Genomic DNA, 22047 nt, shown 5'->3' with positions numbered 1-22047 from the left:
AATATTTTCTGTCCTTTTTGAAATCAAGAGTGCAAATAAACTTCCCTCTCAGTCCCTTTTGGAAAGCACAGCTGCTACAAACCTACAGATAAGAGATAAAAGGAGCTGATGAAAGGAGCAAATTCTGGTCTCCAGCCCTCAGTCTGGGGAGTGTCAGGAGCCCACCTGCCTGCCCTTGTGGTCATCTACACAATAGAATATCTATGGCCAGAACCCTATCAATTCATTTCAAGCTGCCAGGACCTGGACAGTCAGGAAAGGTGGCAGGGGAGTTGATCTCCAATGACCGGCACTTTGCCATATCCAATTTTGCTTGGCTTCCAGGGCCTGTATTCCTCTGGCTTTTCTCTATCTCCCTCATTGCTCCCATATTCCCCCCTTGTGGCTCTCCTCTTTCTGATCACTACATGAGTAGCTCTCAACCTTGGCTGCACATTAGAATTGCCTGAGGGTTTTCTTTTAAAACTGAGAGTGGGGTCCACTCCATACTAATTAAATGGGAATCTCTGGGGGTGGGGCTCAGTATTGTAATAGCTCTGGTGTAGTCAGGGTACAGAGCCAACCTCTGTTCTCAGTACTGGCTTGTCTCTCCTCTACACTATATCCCTGGTGATCTGACAAGTCCACAGCTTCATAGATTGCTTACACAATGGTAACTCCCAAATTTGCATTTTTAATTTTTTTTTTTAAAGCTTGGGCCTCTGTGCTGAGCTCCGGAACCCAGATCCAGTTGTCTTTTAACACCTCCAAACAGATATTTATTTATTTATTTATTTATTTATTTATTTATTTATTTACTTACTTACTTACTTACTAGAGGCCCAGTGCATGACATTAGTGCACTGGGTGTGGGGTGGGGGGGAGGGGAGGTTCCTCAGCCGGGCCTGCGCCCTCTTGCAGTCCTGGACCCCTCAAGGGGTCCTCAGCACTGCCCTGGAGGCGGGAGAGGCTTCCGCCACCACCGCTGTGCTCGCCAGCTGTGAGCCTGGCTTCTGGCTAAGTGATGCTCCCCTGTGGGAGCGCATTGACCACCAGGGGGCAGCTCCTGCATTGAGCGTCTGCCCCCTGGTGGTCAGATCACGTCATAGCGAACGGTCATTCCGCCAGTCAGTCAATTTGCATATTAGGATTTTATTATATAGGATTTTAAATTTAATTTATTTATATTATTTCATTGAATTTATTGGGGTAACATTGGTTAATAAAATTATATAGGTCTCAGGTGTACAATTCTATAATACATTATCTCTGTATGTATTGTGTGTTAACCAGCCCAAGTATCCTTCCATCATGATTTATCTCTCCTGTACCCTCTTCTACCCTCTCCTACCACCCTTTCTTCTGGTAATCACCATACTGCTGTTTGGTGAGTTTTGTTTTATTTTGTTTTTGCTTAATCTCTTCACCTTTTTCACCCAGCCCCAAATCCCCCCTCTGATAGCTGTCAATCTTCAAACAGATATTTAGAAACATTTAAATTTGTCCTCTCATTTTCTACATCCAATTCTTCCGCAAGAACTGTTGGCTCTATCTTCAAAATATATCTCCATTGGCCATGACAGCTACCATTCTATTGGAAACCTTTGTTTTTGTTTTTTAGTTTTTTTGGTTAATCCATATCTGGGGATATTTTTTCCATTTATTTTTTTTTAGAGAGAGTGGAAGAGAGAGAGAGAGAGAGAAAAAAAACACATCGATATGAAAGAGACACACATTGAAGATCAAATCTGTAACCCAGGTACATGCCTTTGACTGGGAATTGAACTCTTGATCCCTTGGTGTGCGAACCAAAACTACTGAGAAACAATGGACAGGGCCTCTCTTTTATTCTCTTATTCTGTTTCAGTGTCCCTTAGTCTCTGCATAAAGTGCTCAGTTTTGGGCTGAATCTATGTTTATTTAAAATTGAGTGGAGGATACCATCCATACTAGTTTCCTAGGGCTGCTGTAACAAATTACCACAAAGGAGGTGACTTCAAACAACAGAAATTTATTGTCTCAGTTTTCAACAGAAATTTATTCACCTAGAAGTCAGAAATCAAGGTGTCAGAAATCAGGAATGTTCCTTCTGGGGAGCCCTGAGGATTCTATGTCTCTCCCCTTTATCTGGTGGTTGTTATGATCTTTGTCTGTCCTTACTTATAGATTCACTAGTGACCCGGTGCATGGATTTGTGCACATTGAAAGGAAATTAATTAGAAGGTGGCCAGCAGGGCAGGACTGGGCAAGATGAGCCAGACATGCCTTGGAGCCAACCTCCTGTGGTCCCTTCCCAGCATCTGTAGAGCGAGCAGGGTCCCTCTGGCAGGTGGAGTCCCTCCATCTGGCCTGCGGGGATCAGGGCCAAAACCAGCTCTCCGGCATCCCCCAAGGGGTCCCAGAATGCAAAAGGGCACTCTGCAAAGTTACTATCTTATAGGGTGTGAAACACAAATGCAAGTGTGCAGTAAACCAGATTCGGGGCCAACAGTGCCCCAGCAACAACATAACCCACAGCCTAAGGTGGACTCGCACAGTTCCATGAGGAATCAAGCTCCCTCCTCTCTGGTTCCAGGGTGCATCACCTGAGAACCGCCGCTGACAAGTCATTGCAGCTTGGCAGTTCCTGTGTTGAGCATCTCCCCCTGGTGGTCAGTGCATGTCATAGTGACTGGTCGGACGGTTGGACACTTAGCATATTAGCCTTTTATTTTTTTTTTATTTTTTATTTTTTAAAAAATATATTTTATTGATTTTTTACAGAGAGGAAGGGAGAGAGATAGAGAGTTAGAAACATCGATGAGAGAGAAACATCCATCAGCTGCCTCCTGCACATTCCCCACTGGGGAAGTACCCGCAACCCAAGTACATGCCCTTGACCGGAATCGAACCTGGGACCTTTCAGTCCTCAGGCCGACGCTCTATCCACTGAGCCAAACCGGTTACGGCAAGCCTTTTATATATATAGATAACTTCAGTCTCCACCTCAACCTTCACATGGCCTTCTCTTCACTCTGCATCTTTTCTTCTGTCTCTTATCAGTACACTTGTCATTGGATTCAGGGTTCAGCCTAATCCAGGATGAAATTATATCCAGATCCTTAATTTTGTCTACAAATACCCTTTTTCTAAGTAAGGTCACATTCATAGGTTCCAGGTGGGCATATCTTTTGGGAGTCCACCATTCAACCCACTACCATCTTAGAGGCAAAAGGGAGAGGTAGAAAATAAATTTGCTTTTTCAGGCTGTGTTAAATCCATTCTCCTGTTCTTCCTGTCTTCCCTCCTCCACCCCACCTTGGCTGCTTTTCTAGAACTGGGAGCAAAACTGTCTTTATCTGAGAAATCTGCCGGCCTCTGTGGGATGGTCAGCCTGGGGCATTCTCCCTTGTCTTCACCATCTGTCTTGGTCAATGACTTGTATGCCTCTCTGCCCATGCCCTGCATGTTTGCACATTTGGACCTGGACTCTGATCTTCTGAACCTGGACCTGCTAAACCTGTTTTCACCAAGCTGAAGGACTCAGGGAACCTGCTTCTTCCCCTGGGGCCAGGGTTTGGCTTACTTCTTTAGACAAGACCTGCTGGGTCTCTGTGCTGATGGTAACTCAGAAGAGAATATTTCCAGCCCAGGTCTCTCTCCTAAACTTCAGGCCTGTTCATCCATCTCTTTCCTAAAGAGGAAATATCTACCTGGAAGTTCTCAAAAGCATCTTGAATGCAACTCATCTAACACTGAACCTGTTGACTATTTCTTTTCCCCCAACTTGCTTCCCTTTCTGTATTCTGTACTCACTGAATTGAACCTCTTTCCACCCAGTTGCTTTTAACTTGATATTACCCTTTCACTCCATCCCTCTCCAAATTCACCGGATCCTGTAGATCCTACTTCTTAAATCTCTCTCAAACCCATTTACTTCTCTCACATTCCCACTGACTGTATCCTAGGTCAAGCCATCATCCTTTCTCACCAACCTCTCAACTGATCTGGCCTGGACTCTCTGCTCTCTATGTTACCAGCAATGTCAGCTCCTGGTTCTTGAGTTCAGCAAAGAAAATTCAGAGCCAAAAACTCTAGCACAAGAAGTTGAAGAAGTTTATTTAGCATGGAAAGTGAAAATATTCTCAAGAGAAGATTTGAGAGGGCTGTTCAGAGAGTTGCCTTGGCCTTTTATTATTTACTAGGGGCCTGGTGCACAAAAATTTGTGCACTCAGGGGGGTCCCTCAGCCTGGCCTATGTCCTCTTGCAGTCTGGGACCCCTCAGAGGATGTCCACCTGCTGGCTTAGGCCCGCCTCCTGGGGGATTGGGCCCAAGCTGGCAGTCAGACAGCCCTCTGGCAGCCTGGCAGCCCTTGGGGCATGTCCACCTACCAGCAGGGAGCAGACCTAAGCTGCAGTCGGACATCCTTAGTGCTGCTGAGGAGGCAGGAGAGGCTCCCGCCACCACCGCTGTGCTGGCAGCCATCAGCCTGGCTTGTGGCTGAGCAGAGCTCCCCCTGTGGGAGCACACTGACCACCAGGGGACAGCTCCTGCATTGAGCATCTGCCCCCTGGTGGTCAGTGTGTGTCATAGTGACCAGTCATTCCCAGTCATTCTGCTGTTAGGGTCAATTTGCATATTACTCTTTTATTATATAGGATAGAGGCCTGGTGCACTGGTGGGGGCCAGCTGGTTTGCCCTGAAGGGTGTCCCGGATCAGGGAGGGGGTCCCGCTGGGGTGCCTGGGTAGCCTGGGTGAGGGGCTGATGGCTGTTTGCAGGCTGGTCAAGCCCCTCCACCCCCCTCAGTGGGGACCCTCACCCCATGGAGGTTTGGCCAGCCTGGGTGAGGGGCTGATGGCTGTTTTCAGGCTGGCCACACCCCCTTTAGGGTGGGGGGTCCCCACTGGGGTGCCTGGCCAGTCTGGGTGAGGGGTTGATGGCCTTTTTCAGGCTGGCCAAGCCCCCTGGCGATGGAAGCTCCCAGCCTCTCCTTTTTTTCTTTTTTTTTTTATTCTGGGATTTATTTACCTTCTATAATTGAAACTTCGTAGCCTTGAGTAGAGCTCAGAGCCAGCCAGCCAGGGCGGGAAGCTTGGCTTCCTCCATTGCCAGGGGCAACCTAAGCCTCCTGCTCGCTCCAGCTCCATGGCCATGGCCGGCTGAAAGCAGGTATCTGGGGTTTATTTATCTTCTATAATTGAAACTTTGTTGCCTTGAGTGGAGCTCAGAGCCCGCTGCAGCAGGCGGGAAGCTTGGCTTCCTCCATCACTGGGGCAACCAAGCCTCCTGCTTGCTCCAGCTCTGTGGCTGCTGGCCGCCATCTTGGTTGGGTTAATTTGCATATAGTCACTCTGATTGGCTGGTGGGCATGGCTTAAGGTGTAGCGAAGGTACGGTCAATTTGCCTGTTTGTCTTTTATTAGTGTAGATTAAATATATTTTTAAATATATTTTTTATTGATTTCAGAAAGGAAGGGAGAGGGAGAGAGAGATAGAAACATTAACGATGAGAGAGAATCATTGATTGGCTGCCTCCTGCATGTGCCCTACTGGGGATTGAACCCACAACCCGGGCATGTGCCCTTGACTGGAAATGAACCTGGGACCCTTCATTTTGCAGGCTGACACTATCCATTGAGCCAAACCAGCTAGAACATTGCCTTGTTTTTTTAGAAAGAAAACAGAAGCAGAAGAAATGAGCCAGCTGCGCTCCATGGACTCAGGAAACAAGTTACAGAAGCGAAAGAAGGGCCCTTAGAGATAGTTTTAGGGGGCTAACCAGGGTCAAGCTGCTGCTACCTACTGCTCCCCTGGTTACAAGTCTTGTGGGGACCCTTCGAGAAAAAAAAGCAAAATATATGCCTGAAGAAAGAAGGCATAAGGTGTGCTCTAGAGAGAGAGCACCTGCTCTGGGTCTTTTGTCTTAAGGGTTTTTGTTATCTAAAGGCAAGAATTTTAGGGAGGTCTCAGGGGAGGATCTCAATAGCATATTCATAATTTTTCCAGGTGTGTTCTTCAATATGCTGGTTCATCAAATGAGTGTATAGAGCCTGGCCACTGTGGCTCAGTGGTTGAGCATAAAAAATTTCAGTGTAAAGTTGTGAACCTTATGCTGCTGACTCTGGATTGAACACAGACTCCTCTATCACTTTGCATTGCACAACTAGATGTGGTCAGGGACCCTGCCCGGAAGCTTTATACATGGAAATACCCTGTGGGCACTGCCGTTCCTTGCAGCTTATCAGCTCTTTAGAAAGCCCTCATTCTGCTCTTAACTCATATTTCCAAGTGTTTGTGTCTACACTGGTTTATTTCTCAGCATCTGAAGAAAGTGATGCTTTAAAAAGTTGTTTTTTAAAATGGAAACATAGCCTACACAGGTATCTATCTATATTCATGTAAATGAAAGACTATTGACATTACCCACAATTACTCCAGTAGAAGGTAAACTTGTAACGTTCAGTAAACTGCCCTCAGAACCATCCCACTACATGGATCCCATTCTAAGCCTGGCCTGTGTGGCTAAGTGGTTGAGCATAGATCCATGAACCAGGAAGTCATGGTTTGATTTCCTGTCAGGGCACATGCTCAGGTTGTAGGCTCAGTCCCCAGTAGGGGGTGTGCAGAAGGCAGCCGATCAATGATTCTCTCTCATCATTGATGTTTCTATACCTTTCTCCCTTCCTCTCTCTGAAATCAATAAAAGCATACATATTTTTTTTTACAAATGAGCATACAGAGTCAGGGTCGTGGTCTCTACTAGTTGGTTGGCGGTAGGTAAGGGGGGTCATTGGTTATTGCATCTGGTCCTGATGCCAGCCATGGCTTTGCTTCATCTGCTTTTGCTGCTCTCCTGGGCCTGGAGCAGAAACACAACTGAGGCCTAGATGTTACCTCTAGTTTGACCAAAACTCTGTCTCTGTGGTCAACAGACCCGAGGCTTTGTTCCTAAGGTTCTTTGATGCTGATCAGGTTCTTTGATGCTCATTGTCCTGAGGGCTTAATTCTTAAGGGAGTGGTCATGCAAGGGAGGAGGAGGAAGGTAGGTCAGGGTGCTGGATGTGGCCAATTTGCATCAGCTATCTGTCTCAGTTTCTCCATTCTATTTGACAAGGAATTTTCCTACCTTCTTACTATCCTGCTTCATCTCCACTCACTCTCTTTGCTGAAGCCTAAGTCATTTCCATAAACACTCCCTGAGATACGCCTTCAGTGCTTCCCATTGCCCATTAGGATTATTTTTCCTGTCGGTCCCACACCCTATACTGCTCAGCCATCTCTCACTTAAATGCACAGCTCTCCAAACATTAAAAAAGGGAAGTGCCAGTTAGGTTAAACTCCTAGGGGCTTGTCCATGCCCCATTGTGACTTCTAGTTCCTTTTCCACTACCTAGAGACAATGTCACTAGAGAAGGAAACTGTGTGGATGCAACCAAAGAGCTGAGCTAGCTCTCCTTTGAGGGTATGAGGAAACCAGAGAACCCTAAAACTCACACTTTTAAAAAGCAGGACATTCTGGGATTGATCCTGATTTTCCTGTGTTTAGCACAGAGATACTAGTATGTGGAAGAGAAGCTCCATGCTTGGAGAAGCTTCTCCAGAGTCTGGTTTCCTTTCCTGTAGGGCAGTGGTTCTCAACCTGTGGGTCACGACCCCTTTGGGGGTCGAACGACCCCTTTGGGGGTCGAACGACCCTTTCACAGGGGTCGCCTAAGACCATCGGAAAACACATATATAATTACATATTGTTTTTGTGATTAATCACTATGCTTTAATTATGTTCAATTTGTAACAATGAAATTGGGGGTCACCACAACATGAGGAACTGTATTAAAGGGTCGCGGCATCAGGAAGGTTGAGAGCCACTGCTGTAGGGGCTCCCTTGCTTTGATTCTTGCTGTCACATACCTGCCTTTCTCCCTGTGATAAAATCCTCCTCCTTTAAAAAACCAGGACCTCCTTAGAATAGCTGCAACAGGCTAACTTCTTTCCCAAAAGAATTTTACTAAATAACAAAATGAGCTAATGAGAGAGAGAAAAAGAGAGAAATCATAGAACACACAAGCATCGGGTTTAAGGTTACTGGAATTACATTTGAGACCTCCATGCTCCTTCAGTGAGGCTGGCCACCAAGCTCCTAGACTTGGCATTTATAAAAACTTCACCGTAAAGTTGAACCCCCCCCCCCCCCCCCCACTTGCCGTCTTGTCTATAGCTCTCTTGCGGTCCATTTCTGTTCAGCTAAATGGTGGGACGCTTGGAGATTGACTCAGAGAATGTTCCGGGCTTTTAGGCAATCCCTTATCTAGTCTTTTAATCACAACAGCCATGTTAGGAAATTTTACCCCTGGGAGAGCTGGATTGGCCCTGGGGCTCCTGGCATGGTCTGAGAAACACTTCTTTGTAATGAGGGTAGCTGGAGCTGGGAGAAGAGACCTGATAATTATGAAGCTCTTAACATGGGCTGAACACTTGACATATTTAATTTTTAGCACAGGACCTTTGCTGTAGGTGTCAATCAGTAGTTGTATTTTGTAGAACTTGGAACTCAGAGGGTTAAGTAACTTGTTCAAGATTTTGAAGCAAAACGGCTACACTAAGAATGAGGTTTGGGCTGGTTGATGATGTTTGTGATCATAAGGAGGTTGAGGTGCCCTTGTTTTCTTTGAATGTGCAGGCTTTCCCACCTTATTTGCCTGGTTGGAGGGATTCTTTCAGTCTAAAACATTTGCTGAACTCCCTTATGTCCATTCCTCTTTGATAGTAAGAGGTATAGACGTTTCATAGACAAAGTCCTTGCCTGCTGCCAGTTTACTTACTGGGTGACTTCAGGTGAATTATTCAACCTACTTACATGTCAGAGATCAGAAATGGAGTGATATCAGGTAAGGCACAGTATACTTTTGGTGGTATCGTCAGCTATGCAGTGTGCATAACAGAACACTTATTTTTTTCTCTGGGTCAAAGAGGTGATGCAGGCTCACAATTTGACACATGGTATAAAACTCGTGGGAATCTGAAACTTCCTGAAGTTTTTTATTTTCTTAAAAAAAGCAACAGACATCAGTTATTTGCATGGTGCTCTACAAAGCGTTTTCAGATATCTTCACCACTGATTCCTCACCCCACCTGTCAAGTGGAATCAACGTCCTCATTTTAATAGAGGAGGAATCTGGGGGTCGCACAGTCAATCAAGGTAATTCAGGCAGAGGTGTTTAACCTTCTTTTATTTTTCAGCGTGCCTCTGTTATTTAGAAAATTATTTTTTGACCTCAATAATTTGTAATAGTGCACAACACAGATACCATCAACAGGCAAATGAAAACACAAAGCCAGAGTCCACAACACGGAGCTGTAAATCATTAGAAACTCCAAACAATCCATAACAGTAAGGGATCATCTTCATGTTTATTATACAACAATGTCTGGGAGTCGTTTGGAATGGGTTGGCTTCTCTCAAGAAAGTTGTTTGTGTTCAGTTGAGGGATAGCCAGCTAAGATCCAACTTTTTTATTTTTATTTTTTTAAAATTTTTATTTCTGTGAGGGCATGAAGGCTGAGCAAACAGGGATTGTCTAGAGAATTAGCACGGGAAAATAATAACCATATAAAAGCTTTAGGCACACAAAGAAGTTAACAGTCCCACAATCAACAGCAAGCTGATTGACAGCATGCCCTCCTTTGGGGGTGGCGGTGGCGATGAACTGTGGAGCCCAGGCCCCCAGCGAACAAAGGACACCCTCCCCCACCCTCTTCTCCCGGCAGGACCCGCAGTGTATTAGGCCTGTTTAGAGGCAAGACCTCCCGGGGTGGGGGAGTGGGTTCCGTGCCGCCCAGTTTTGGGGTGAACGCTGGTAGGCCTGCCAATGCAGAGAGGGTGGACTTGGAAGGGAGCCCGTTTCTCCCGGGTCCTCAGCGGGGCCGGGGCTTGGGGGAGCTGGAAGCACCTGGGGGCGTGGGGGGGGGTGCCTCCTGGCTCCTGGGCCTCCCCCGTCGTCACCAGGAGGGCGCCCTGTGCGTGCACCTTTTTGCAGCCAAGGGTTTGCACGGAGGCAGGTACCTACGTGCTAGAGGTCACCTTTCCTGGGGCTCCCAGGGGGGCAGACCTGCCTCGTGTGGCAGGTGACAGGGGGTCCCGGGAGGGGCTATGGGGGCGCCGCAGAGGCTGACCCCGTGGCCCCACCCTAATCCTCTAAGGGCCCCTGGCCCACGTGGGCGAGTGCCGGCCTCCCCCGGGGGCAGGACCCCCGCCCAGGGGCCGCCCCCTCCGGCCAGGCCCCCCACCGGCGCGTCCCCAATCCGCCGCCGCCCGGCCGCGCTCCCACCCCCAGCGGCCCGCCCGCTTGGCCTGCTCGCCCGAGGCGGGGGGCGGGCACCTGCCCCCACCCCGCGGCGCGCCCTCCCCTCCGCTTCCCCCTCCCCTCGCGGCCGCCCTCCCTCCCCTCCCCCCCGCGGCGAGGCGGCAGCGGAGGCGGCGGCGGCCGAGGCTGAGGCGGCGGCGGCGGCGGCGGCGGGCGGGGCTCGGCTCGGGCTCCGCGGGCGGGCGGGCGGACATGGCGGCCAACATGTACCGGGTCGGAGGTAGGAAGGCTCGGCCCGACCCGGCCCGTTTGGGAGCGGGCTCCGGGAGTGGGGGGCCGGGGCGAGCTCACCCCAACCGCTGGGAGCCGCGGGCGCCCGGGCTGAGGGCGCGGGGGCGGGGGCGGCCCAGGGGCCGGTGCGCCCCCCTCCCCGCACCTCCCTCCCCTCCCCCCGCCGGGTCCGTGCGGGCCCGGGCCCGGGCCCACCCCCACCCCGCCCCGCGGCTCCGGCCCGGCCTGCACCTGGGGTGCGAGTGACCCGACGCCCCCTCCACGGAACTCCCGGGGGGCCGGGGCCGTTGAGCCCCCGGCCAGGGTGGCGCCCCCTGGGGTGGCTGCTGGGCAGCGGGGGTGGCCGGGGATGGGGGACAGCACCCCATCGCCACTTCCCCCAGCGGCAGGGCGCGGTGGGGGTGCGGGCGACGGGGGCCCGGCCCGGCCGGCCTGCTGGCGGGGCGCAGGGCCCGGCACCTCTCCGCCCTCCACCCGCTCCGCTTCCCGTCCTGCCCCCCGAGCGCGGGGCGGCGTGGGGTCGGGGGCGCCGCCGCCGGAGGGGGGAGCCGGGCGCCGCCTGGACGGGCTCTCCCGGCCGCCTCCTTCCCCGCCTCCCTCCGGAGCGAGAAATAAGGTCAAACAAACTTTCTCCTGCTCGCGACGCCCGTCCCCCTCTTCGCCGGGGAAATAATAATTCAGATGAGCGGCGTGTTTGCGCGCGGCGCTCCGGCTCCCTGCGCGTCGGCGGGGCTGCCGGTGGCCGTGCGGGGAACGGCCTGCGAGCGCGGCCACTTGCGGGAGAGATGCACCTTCCCCGCGCGCCCGGCCCCTCGCGTCCTGCAGACGCGCAGTGGGAAGTTTCCGGGGCCAAAGCCTCGCTGGAACAATTTCGGTATCCTTTTTGTTGAGAACCTGCAGCAGTTTTTATTTTATTTTATTATAAATATCAAGATCCTAAGTGGATCTGGAATACATAGGGTAAAAAATATTAAAAAAAGAATGATGCCGTCTCGGACAGTACCCTTCCCCGCATCTTCCTATCTAGATAGAACTTCGGGAAAGTTTGTCAATGTGTTTCCTCTTACCTGCTCCGCTCACCTGATTTTTTTTTTCTTTTCTTCCAAGTTGATGATTGCAATGCACTTTGAGCTGCCAAGCCGTTCAAGATGCTCTGAGTGGGTCTTAGGTCAATAGCTTTATGTGAGAAGCCGCCCCCGGGGCACAGTGGGTTGGAGGGGAAAAGATGTGGAAGCAGTTCTAGTATGAAAGACACACATGTTGAGTCAGCCCTGACGACTCAATGATGACAAGAGGTGTCTTTGTTATTAAAGAAATGACACGTGTGGAACAGGAGTCTAGGAGAACTCCATAAAACATGAATTGAAATGAAAGTGCCAGGAAAATGAGGGTCTGTGAATAGTAGGCACAGGAGAGAATATATTAAAGTTGCATCACAAAAGTTGCTTTTACCAGGGCATGAATTACATGCTTCATTTTTGAATGTGAATCGCCTAATATGCAAAGTCACAGATGTGAACTTTCTCTTGAAAAGATTAAGCTCTGTACTTTCTTTAATTACAGATTATGTCTACTTTGAGAATTCCTCCAGCAACCCGTACCTAATCAGGAGGATAGAAGAACTCAACAAGGTACACACTTGCGTGTTCTTGATTCTTATATTAAAAAATAATTGTTTCTATTGAAGATAATTGGGTAAAGAGCATAAGAGGTGATTTTACTTTGTCTCAGACTTTCTGGAATTAGAGACTTCAGATTAGAGAATTATGCAGGATTCTGAATATTCTTTGCCTTTTTATAATTACCTCTGATATTAAATGTTATTGAATATTTAACATCTGCAGATTTCTTCAAATTGCTTAGAGCTTCTCAGAGCAGGTCATTCCTGTAATTCAGTCCCTTTTTATACTTAGAGTCATAATTTTTAGGGAGTTAATTTTTTCCTCTTCCAGCTTTAGAAGGAGGAAGCTAGCAAAGATAATGTTGCAGGGAACTTGTAAAATTCTGCCCTAGGCTAACTAGTATAATATAAAGTGGCTGCGCAGCTTAGGTCCAAGTAAATAAAACTTCCTCTGATCACAGGTGTCCAAGGACATCAGAAGCATTATGACTGTAGTAGATGAGCGTTTACAAAGGAGGCACATGAAATCATGGCCATCAACTGCAGGAACCATAGATTTCTTTCTTTCTTTTTTTTTTTTTAATATATTTTTATTGATTTTTTACAGAGAGGAAGGGAGAGGGAGAGAGAGTTAGAAACATCGATGAGCGAGAAACATCGATCAGCTGCCTCCTGCATACCCCCTACTAGGGATGTGCCTGCAACCTAGGTACATGCCCTTGACCAGAATCGAACCCGGGACCCTTCAGTCCGCAGGCTGATGCTCTATCCACTGAGCCAAACCGGTTAGGGCAGGAACCATAGATTTCTAATGATGCTTTGGTTTCCTCCACACCCCTTTGAGGGTTATTTGTGTAGCTTATGAGAAGGCATAGTGTTAAAATGCTTGGGGCTTTCTAGTTGATAACTTTACCCCAAAATACCATCTGGAGACTGATCCAGTTCTGAATCTCAGGAAGCCAGGTCTGATCAGGGACACGCCTGTCTTACAAACCTTGAGATCTTGGTTTGCTTCTGGGATCATAGCAGGGGCCTTGCATTTTTTAAAAAAATATATATTGTATTGATTTTTTACAGAGAGGAAGGGAGAGGGATAGAGATTTAGAAACATCCATGAGAGAGAAACATCGATCAGCTGCCTCTTGCACACCCCCTACTGGGGATGTGCCCGCAACCAAGGTACATGCCCTTGACCGGAACTGAACCTGGGGCCCTTGAGTCCGCAGGCTGACGCTCTACCCACTGAGCCAAACCGGTTAGGGCGGGCCTTGCATTTTTATAAGTACCGCGCGCTAACCGATTGTGCCACTGGAGCTCCAAGGGCCTTGCATTTTTAAAGCTTCTGTAGTGTTTGTGACCACCACCAAGATGACGACAATGGCTTCAGGACTGGATCAGTCTGTGAGTGGGAACCTCCACTCTTGCTGCTCTGCACCTCCCTCATTTGGCTCCTAGCGTGGTAGACAATGCTATTTCACTGCTTCTCACACGTGACAGTTTAGTTGTTACCATTCTCTTGTACTTTGCTCTTGTTTCCATATCTTTTATCACCTTTTAATATACATAATTATTGTTCTATTTTCATTGCTGTTTCCCCAAACTAGAATGTAAGCTCAGTGTGTGTAATGATTTTCTCTGTTCACTAGTGCATCCCAAGTGTCTTAGAATAGTGGCTGGCCCATGATTATGACATTAATAAATATTTGTTGAATTAATGGATTTCTCAAATGTCTGCTGTTAATAATTGTACATAGCTTTACTGTTTACAAAGTATTTCGATTCATTAGTTTTACAGATATTTCTGAGAATCTGCTACTTGCCAGTCACTTTTAGATAGGCACTTTTAGGAATTCAGGGATGAACAAAAAAAAGTGGAGGCAGACATCAGCCAAATAATCCCACATGAAGGAAATTGGAGCTTTGCTAAATTTATAAAAATCAGAGCGTGATTGTCTGGAAGCATATAATCTGGGGATTCACATTCGTTACCTCTGTTGAACCTCACAATGGTAACCTTAAACCTTTAAGGTAGATGTGTTATGAATTGTGGTCATGAGGCACACAGTGGTTAAATGAGTGGGTTATACATCGAGCTTGAACATAGATCATTTTGCACTCCTTTATATTACCGTGCATTTCAAAAGTACCCCACCTGCCCCCCGCAGTCCTCACCTTCTCCCTGCCTCTCTGCTTTCAGCAAAGATTCATTAATATAATAATTGTCTTTTGGGAGCTGGGGATGACAGAATTGAGGAATGGGATTCTCTTTAATGTCAAGAATGGCAGTTTGATTGGATGGAGTGTTGGTAAACAGGAACTGAGAATGGTTAGTTAAGTACTAAATATATATGTAGGGCCTTTATTTCTGAAGGGGTGTGAAAAAGATATTTTTATTTATTTTTTTATTTTTTATTTTTTTAAATATTTTTTATTGATTTTTTACAGAGAGGAAGGGAGAGAGATAGAGAGTTAGAAACATTGATGAGAAACATCGATCAGCTGCCTCCTGCACACCTCCCACTGGGGATGTGCCCGCAACCCAGGTATATGCCCTTGACCGGAATCGAACCTGGGACCTTTCAGTCCACAGGCTGACGCTCTATCCACTGAGCCAAACCGGTTTCGGCTATTTTTATTTTTTTAATTTATTGTAATGGGATCCACACCAAGAGGAATGGGTGAAGGGTAAACATATCTCACTTTAAATAATTCATTAAACAAATATTTCTTGAGCACCTATTATGTACTAGGGGCTATGCTAGGCTCAGATACAATATTGAACAGTATGGACACAGTCCCTGCTTACATAAAGTCTGTGTTCTCATGAAGGAGATGAGGGAGATACATGAAAAGATGTTAACAGGCATAAAGAAAATAGTGATAGCACAGCCAGTGTGGCTTAGAGGTTGAGCATTGACTTATGAACCAGGAGGTCATGGTTCGATTCCTGGTCAGGGCACATGCCTGGGTTGTGGGCCCAATCCAGGAGGCAGCCAATCAATGATTCTCTCATCATCGATGTTTCTCTCTCCCTCTCCCATCCTCTCCGAAATCAATACAAATATATTGGGGAAAAAAAAGTGATAAACTGTTAATTTCTAAGAGGGAAATAAACCTTGCGTAAGGAATAATAGAGGTCACTTCCTTTGGACAGAGAAAGAAGGATATTAAGGACTTTGAAGTTGAGGCCTAGAGGATGAGAAAGAGGCAGCTGTGAGAGTGAGGCCACAGTATTCCAGAAAGGCCTTGCCTATTCAGAGGTCAAGTTTGCAAAGTGGGGAAAGTTAGCATGATTGGACAATCCAAATAATGCTTTTAAGAACACTTGACATATAATTGATAAGCCAGAAGAAGAAGAGACATTAACCTATTTTATTAACTATCTTATCTTCTAAATAGAATTTTTAAAAAGTCAAATTCCTAGGATAAACTGTCAATCACCATTGTAATCGAAAATGCACTTTTATATGTTGGTTCCTGGTTTTTAAAAAAGATCCTATTTAAAATGTTACTTGCTTAGGTTGAAAGCTGGACTAAAGGGTTTTTTGTTTGTTTTTTAATTACAGTAATATATTTTAGTCGCAATTTTTCTGGAAAAGTTTTGGGAACTTTTATGTGCAAAACTAAATACGTATCATTTGATGAGCATAGTTCAACATTGGTTATCATATGTTCCCTCTTTTCTTCTCTCCTAATTTGTACCCAGATATAGTGAAGATGATTTTTTGGAGAAAGAATATAAGGTTAAAATAGAAGAAACTTTTTGGTAAATTTTATTTAGTCACTACCTAGGTTGGGTGTTGGTCTTGCTTCTAAAGATTGAGTCTATATACATGTTGGAAGAAATCTTTCTGTGCATAATAATGAGGATGTAGTCGCAGAGACTTTTGGAAGCTATGCTTGTGGATAAACTAACGTGTTATTTATTTACTATTGTGTTTTTTCTGTTATTGTATAATTTATGTATCTTCACATTCTGCACATCTTATTAATCTGCAAACTTGCTCTGAGATTCATTTGAATGTTTAGGGTCTTAAAATTTTTTGGTGGGGGGAGGGGAGTCATATGTCTTTAAGCATCTGATGACGCCCCCCACCCCCATCTACATTTGCACATAATTTCAGAAGATACTCTCAAAGCCCTTTTTATGGAATGCAAGTTAATACCCATCCTGTCATTTGGGATCTTTTGGGACTAAGCACAGAAATTGGGAAAGGAAAGTCACTTTCCACTTGTTCTTTACTTTGGTTATATCATGAATTTTCTGAAATGGAAAGTGTTTTTTTAATTTAAAAAAGTAAATTATAAGTATGATACAGAAACAAACATGAGCATGAGGTTGACTGAAATTATTTTAGAGCTTAAGAAAGCCTCCTATCACTAGGTAGGGGATACTTTAGTAAACATGTTTGACAGAATAGAGAGTTTAAGATGCTGCAACCTAAATGGAAAAAAGAACCCAGAAAAGAGCCCTAGCCACTTTGGCTCAGTGGATAGGAGAGCATCGGCCTGCGGATTGAAAGGTCCTGGGTTTGATTCCGGTCAAGGGCACGTACCTTGGTTGCAGGCTCCTCCCTGGCTGGGCCCTGGTCTGGGCCCTGGTCGGGGACTCCTGCAGGAGGCAACCAATTGATGTTTCTCTCACCTCAATATTTCTCTGTCTTTCCTTCTCTCGTCACTCTCTCTAAAAATCAATGGAAAAATATCCTTGAGAATTAAAAACAAACAACAACAAAAAAACCCAGAAAAAGAAATTGATGTACATTATGGGTTCTTTATACATGTCCCCACTTTTCCCACCTGTGGGTTTTTGCTCTAGGCCAGTGGTTCTCAACCTTCCTAATGCCGCGACCCTTTAATACAGTTCCTCATGTTGAGGTGACCCCCAACCATAAACTTATTTTTGTTTTCGTTGCTACTTCATAACTGTAATTTTGCTACTGTTATGAATCGTAATGTAAATATCTGATATGCAGGATGTATTTTCACTGTTACAAATTGAACATAATTAAAGCATAGTGATTAATCACAAAAACAATATGTAATTATATATGTGTTTTCTGATGGTCTTAGGCGACCCCTGTGAAAGGGTCGTTCGACCCCCAAAGGGTCGTGACCCACAGGTTTAGAACCGCTGCTCTAGGCCTTTTTCTTTTTCTTTGACAGTTCAGTCCCCCGGCTTCAGCTGTTGGGACTCCTTTCCTTCTTTCCTAGCATGCTAAGGTATCCTCCACCTCATTTCCTCCGTGAAGCTTTTTCTGTCCTTTCCCCCACAGGTTGGACTAGTACTTCCTGCCTCCATGAGTGAGAAGTGGAGTCTGGAGGGGAGAGGAGGAAGTAAAGGAAAATTGTGCTGGGAATATTGTCAGGGATGTTTTACCTTTACGTTAGTTGTGGGGAACCAGTGGAGGTGCCTAATCAGGTGAGGGACAAGATAACTGGGTTTTGAAAGATTTGGAGAGGAGATGACATGTGACCAGGCATCCTTGCTGGAGTGGAGGCTTAGTGAGGGCAGGCACCATGTATCTGCAGTGCTTAGCTCAGTGCTTGGGCACATAGGAAGGACTCAAAAAATTTTGGTGAGCCCTGGCCTGGTAGCTCAACTAGTTAGAGCATCATCCCCATCAGAGCATGGTCCCCAATACCCTGAGGTTACAGGTTCAATCCCTGGTCAGGGCACATATAAGAATCAACCAATGAATGCATTAAATAAGTGGAACAACAAATTGATTTCTCTTTCTCTCTCTCTCCCTCTCTCCTCCCCCCCTCTCTCTCTCATCTATCTCTCTCTTTCCCCCTCTCCCTTCTTCTTTTCCCCTTCCTCTCTCTCAACAATCAATAAAGTTAAAAAAATTTTGGTGAATAACCAAAGAATATATATCAACACTAATAAAAGAGAAAAATGGTAATTGGCGTACGACGATACCCTTTTCATTGGCTAATCAGGGCTATATGCAAATTAACTGCCAAATGATTGGCAGTTAACTGCCAACTAAGATTGGCAGTTAACTGCCAACAAGATGGCGGTTAATTTGCATATGTAGGCACAATGCAGGGAGGTGAAAGGGAAAGCAGGAAGAAGCCCCCTGCCACTGACAGTGATCAGAAACCCAGGGGGGAGCTAAGAGCTGAGGGGCAGGGCAAAGGCGGCCCCGGGGCCGCCTTTGCCCTGCCCCCCAGCCATGATCGGAGAATCAGGCGCCTTTGCCGCCCTGGCCAGTGATAGCAGGAAGTAGGGGTGGAGCCAGCGATGGGAGCTGGACACGGTCGAAGCTGGCAGTCCCCGGAGCTAGGGGTCCCTTGCCTGGGCCTAAAGCGGAGCCCACGATCGCGGGGCCGCTGCAGCTGGGGGTCCCCTGCCCAGGCCTGACACCTCTGCCGGAGGCCTCAGGCCTGGTCCAGGGGCGGATCCGGTGATTGGTGATCGGAGGGTGATGAGGGTCAACTCCTCTGGCCGAGGCATCAGGCCTGGGCGGGGGGCTGAGCCGGGGATTGGGGGGATATGATGGTCCGCTTGCCCAGGCCTGAAGCCTGGGTCAGAGGCGTCAGGCTTGGGCGGGGGGTGGAGCAAGTGATCAGAGGGAGATGGGGGTCCCCTGCCCAGGCATGATTCCTGGGCCAGAGGCCTCAGGCCTGGGCGGGGGCCAGAGCCAGTGATCGGGGGGAAATGAGGGTCCCCTGCCCAGGCCTGACACCTCTGTCAGAGGCGTCAGGCCTGGGCAAGGGGCCGATCCTGCGATTGGAGGGTGATGGGGGTCAACGCCTGAGGGCTCCCAGTATGTGAGAGGGGGCAGGCTGGGCTGAGGGACACTCCCCCCCACACACACCCAGTGCACGAATTTCGTGCACCGGGCCCCTAGTGTATATATATATATATATATCTCCAGGCTTTATTATTTTTTTTTTAAAAATATATTTTTTATTGATTTTTTACAGAGAGGAAGGGAGAGAGAGATAGAGAGTTAGAAACATCGATGAGAGAGAACCATCGATCAGCTGCCTCCTGCACATCTCCTACTGGGGATGTGCCCGCAACCCAGGTACATGCCCTTGACCGGAATCGAACCCGGGACCCTTCAGTCCGCAGGCCGACGCTCTATCCACTGAGCCAAACCGGTTTCGGCTCCAGGCTTTATTTAACCTAGGTCACAGCAGTGCTTTTCAAGCTATTTGTGGTAAAGAGTTTTCACTATCTCAGATTGCTTTTGTAAAATTAAAAAGGCAGAAAAGTTAAATTTGAAATAGGCTTATAAAAATACAAGGTCCTGCCCTGACTGGTTTGGCTCAATGGATAGAGCGTCGGCCTGCGGACTGTAGGGTCCCTCCCAGGTTTGGTTCGGGTCAAGGGCATGTACCTTGGTTGTGGGCACATCCCCAGTGGGGGGTGTTCAGGAGGCAGCTGATCGATGTTTCTCTTTCATCGATGTTTCTAACTCTCTAATCCTCTCCCTTCCTCTCTGTAAAAAATCAATAAAATATGTTTAAAAAACAATACGAAGTCCCATTTTTCATTGTTAGATTCAGTAGCTATAAAATTAACTCTCAAATGCTATAATACACATACTCTCAATCCTGTACTCATTTTATTACATAGTACATACAGTGTGGACTGAGTCTTGGACCACATTTTGGTAGATCAGCTTTAGAGGGATGCTTGAGGGTGTGTATGGGTGTGTATTGTAGAGAAATACTGTAGTCTTAAACTACCTAATAGCCAAGTGTGTGCATAGTCCAGAAGAGAATATTTATTTTGAACTATGCCTCTCCATCCCAAGCATGTTTAAATAAGAATTTAATTAGCTTCATAGAGTATTCCTATGGAAGGAACTCACTGGTGAGGCAGAAAAACTATTCCTTGAAACTCTTGTTTTGGGTTTTTAATATACTTTTAGGTCAAGAAGACAAAAATGATAAAGAGCTTATAATTGAAGTCATTGATAGATTTTATTTACGTGGGGATATTGGCTTGCTCTTTTAGCAGATTGCTGGATCGTTAATGCTGGAGGATATATCCGATCACAATATTGTGAAATATAGAAACACTTTGGTTAGGACTTAATATGATTTCAATTTTAAGGGGCAGTATTTCTCTAAGACTATTTTTCACTCTACAATTGGTGCTGAACTTCATAAAATTGACAGATTTACTGCAGCCTATATATATTCTTATTTCTTTATGTTTGAATATATCTGTAAGCCCAGAGAAATTCTGAAAATTTGTTTTTAAACGTGTTTGAAATTGGAAATCACAATAGCTTTTTATTGTTCTCTATATGTTTTTACATGACACTTTGTAATGAATGATTGACCTTCTTGAAAGCTCTCAGAATTCATAAAGAATAAGAGTGTTGGAGCCTGGGCCCCAGCTGCAGTAAATTACAACTTAACTGAATATTGATTGTATTCTAGACTGTAGTCAGAAAGAAATAAGAGCTTCAGTGTTCATAACTCAAGGTTTTTAATACTTTCCTGTGGGAAGGTAAAGTAAGTACTGCTAAGATTATTGACTATTATGGGTTCATAAACTCCTTTAGGCTGGAGAATGCTTTTCCAAGTCACCCGGCCCATTCTACATGATGGCTGTCCTGTACCTACAGAGCTTCCTCGTCAGTCCATTGTGGGGATGTGCAGGAGAAGGCTGGGTGATTCTACTCTTAGCCTGTGCTTCTGGGAGTAGTTTTAGAGGAGATATGTTTAACTGTCTTAAATAAATCCTATTGTGGCTTTTGATGTTTTTGGGATTAGTTTCCTAAGGCTAATCAGATTTAACTGTGTCTGGCTTTATTTGTTAAAACGGTCTGATTACTTTAGTTTAATTGATGCCAGAAAGTTATTTTATGTTTGACATATTAGTTCTACTTGGAACTGGAACAAATGTTGCTCATCCTTATTTGAGTGTTTTAGCTCTCTGATTATTCTGCAGTAGTGGTTGGCACAGTGTAAATGAGAGTGATCTTATAATTGTGCTGTATCTAGTTTTGTTTTATAAACTACTTGAATCTAATACTCAGTACAGATGACTTTTGTTTTTCTTATTTCTTAGACTGCAACTGGCAACGTGGAAGCAAAAGTAGTATGCTTCTATAGACGACGAGATATTTCCAACACGCTTATAATGCTTGCAGATAAGCATGCTAGTAAGTTGTTTTTTTCTTGGATTAATAAAAAAATGTTTTAAGTCTTTCATTATCCATGATGTGAGGAAAAAACCTTTTTTGTTACCTGTAGGTTTTTGCTTTCTAATTTGTCTTCATCTTAGTTTAGATGGGAGTAATTTTTTTGGGTGGTGCTTGGTTTTAGTATATTTTTTTAGGTTGTATCATATGTTTCTTAATTAGTCAAAATGTTGAAATAGAAGTCTTTGCAAGTAGGCTTCAGCAGACAATCAGGGCAGTGTTTTGCCATCTCTCATTTTTGATGGTGGTTTGAGTGTACAAATAGGAGGAAATGTATACTTCACTGATATTTTCTTGGAGGACTTCCCCCTGCCCCCTAAATAGCTGGTTAATATTTACATTTTTAAAAATTCTGAATATTATGTTTATTAGGCATGTATTAAAAATTGCTAGGAAAAAATACAAAGTGATGTTTAGATACTCATTCCTATAGGTAACAACTCTGAGCAGTTCTTTTTTAAAAAAATATATTTTTGCCTGGCCAGCACAGTTCAGTGGTTGAGTGTTGACCTGTGAACCAGGACGTCATGATTCGATATCTGGTCAGGGCACATGCTTGGGTTGTGGGCTTGATCCCCAGGGTGGGGCATGTAGGGGGCAGCCGATCAATGATTCTCTATTTTTTTCCTTTCTTTATATTTTATTAATTTCAGAGAGAAAGGGAGAGGTAGAAACATCAATGATGAGAGAGAATGTA

The 22047-nt window shown here is 46.0% G+C and overlaps 1 protein-coding gene across 7 annotated transcripts in view; it reads left to right on the top strand.

The window, feature by feature from the left end:
- The window catches only part of MTA3 (metastasis associated 1 family member 3), a 179512-nt gene that overhangs the window by 36503 nt on the left and 120962 nt on the right, over positions 1-22047 (top strand). For 3 of the 7 annotated variants that reach the window (XR_009447997.1, XM_059659990.1, XM_059659989.1), the window contains exons 1-3: positions 11658-11721; positions 12117-12184; positions 21218-21311. Coding sequence is in view for 6 of the 7 variants with exons in the window: in XM_059659990.1 (XP_059515973.1) it covers positions 11664-11721; positions 12117-12184; positions 21218-21311 (220 nt within the window). In the remaining variant the exon portion in view is untranslated. Of the gene's footprint in view, positions 1-10412; positions 10543-11657; positions 11722-12116; positions 12185-21217; positions 21312-22047 lie in introns of those variants that run through there. The other 4 variants (XM_059659991.1, XM_059659992.1, XM_059659994.1 and 1 more) reach the window with 4 other exon arrangements.

The sequence above is a fragment of the Myotis daubentonii genome, chromosome 12 (genome assembly GCF_963259705.1).
Source record: "Myotis daubentonii chromosome 12, mMyoDau2.1, whole genome shotgun sequence".
NCBI classification, from domain to species: domain Eukaryota; kingdom Metazoa; phylum Chordata; class Mammalia; order Chiroptera; family Vespertilionidae; genus Myotis; species Myotis daubentonii.
This window is presented reverse-complemented; position numbering and strand designations above follow the sequence as displayed.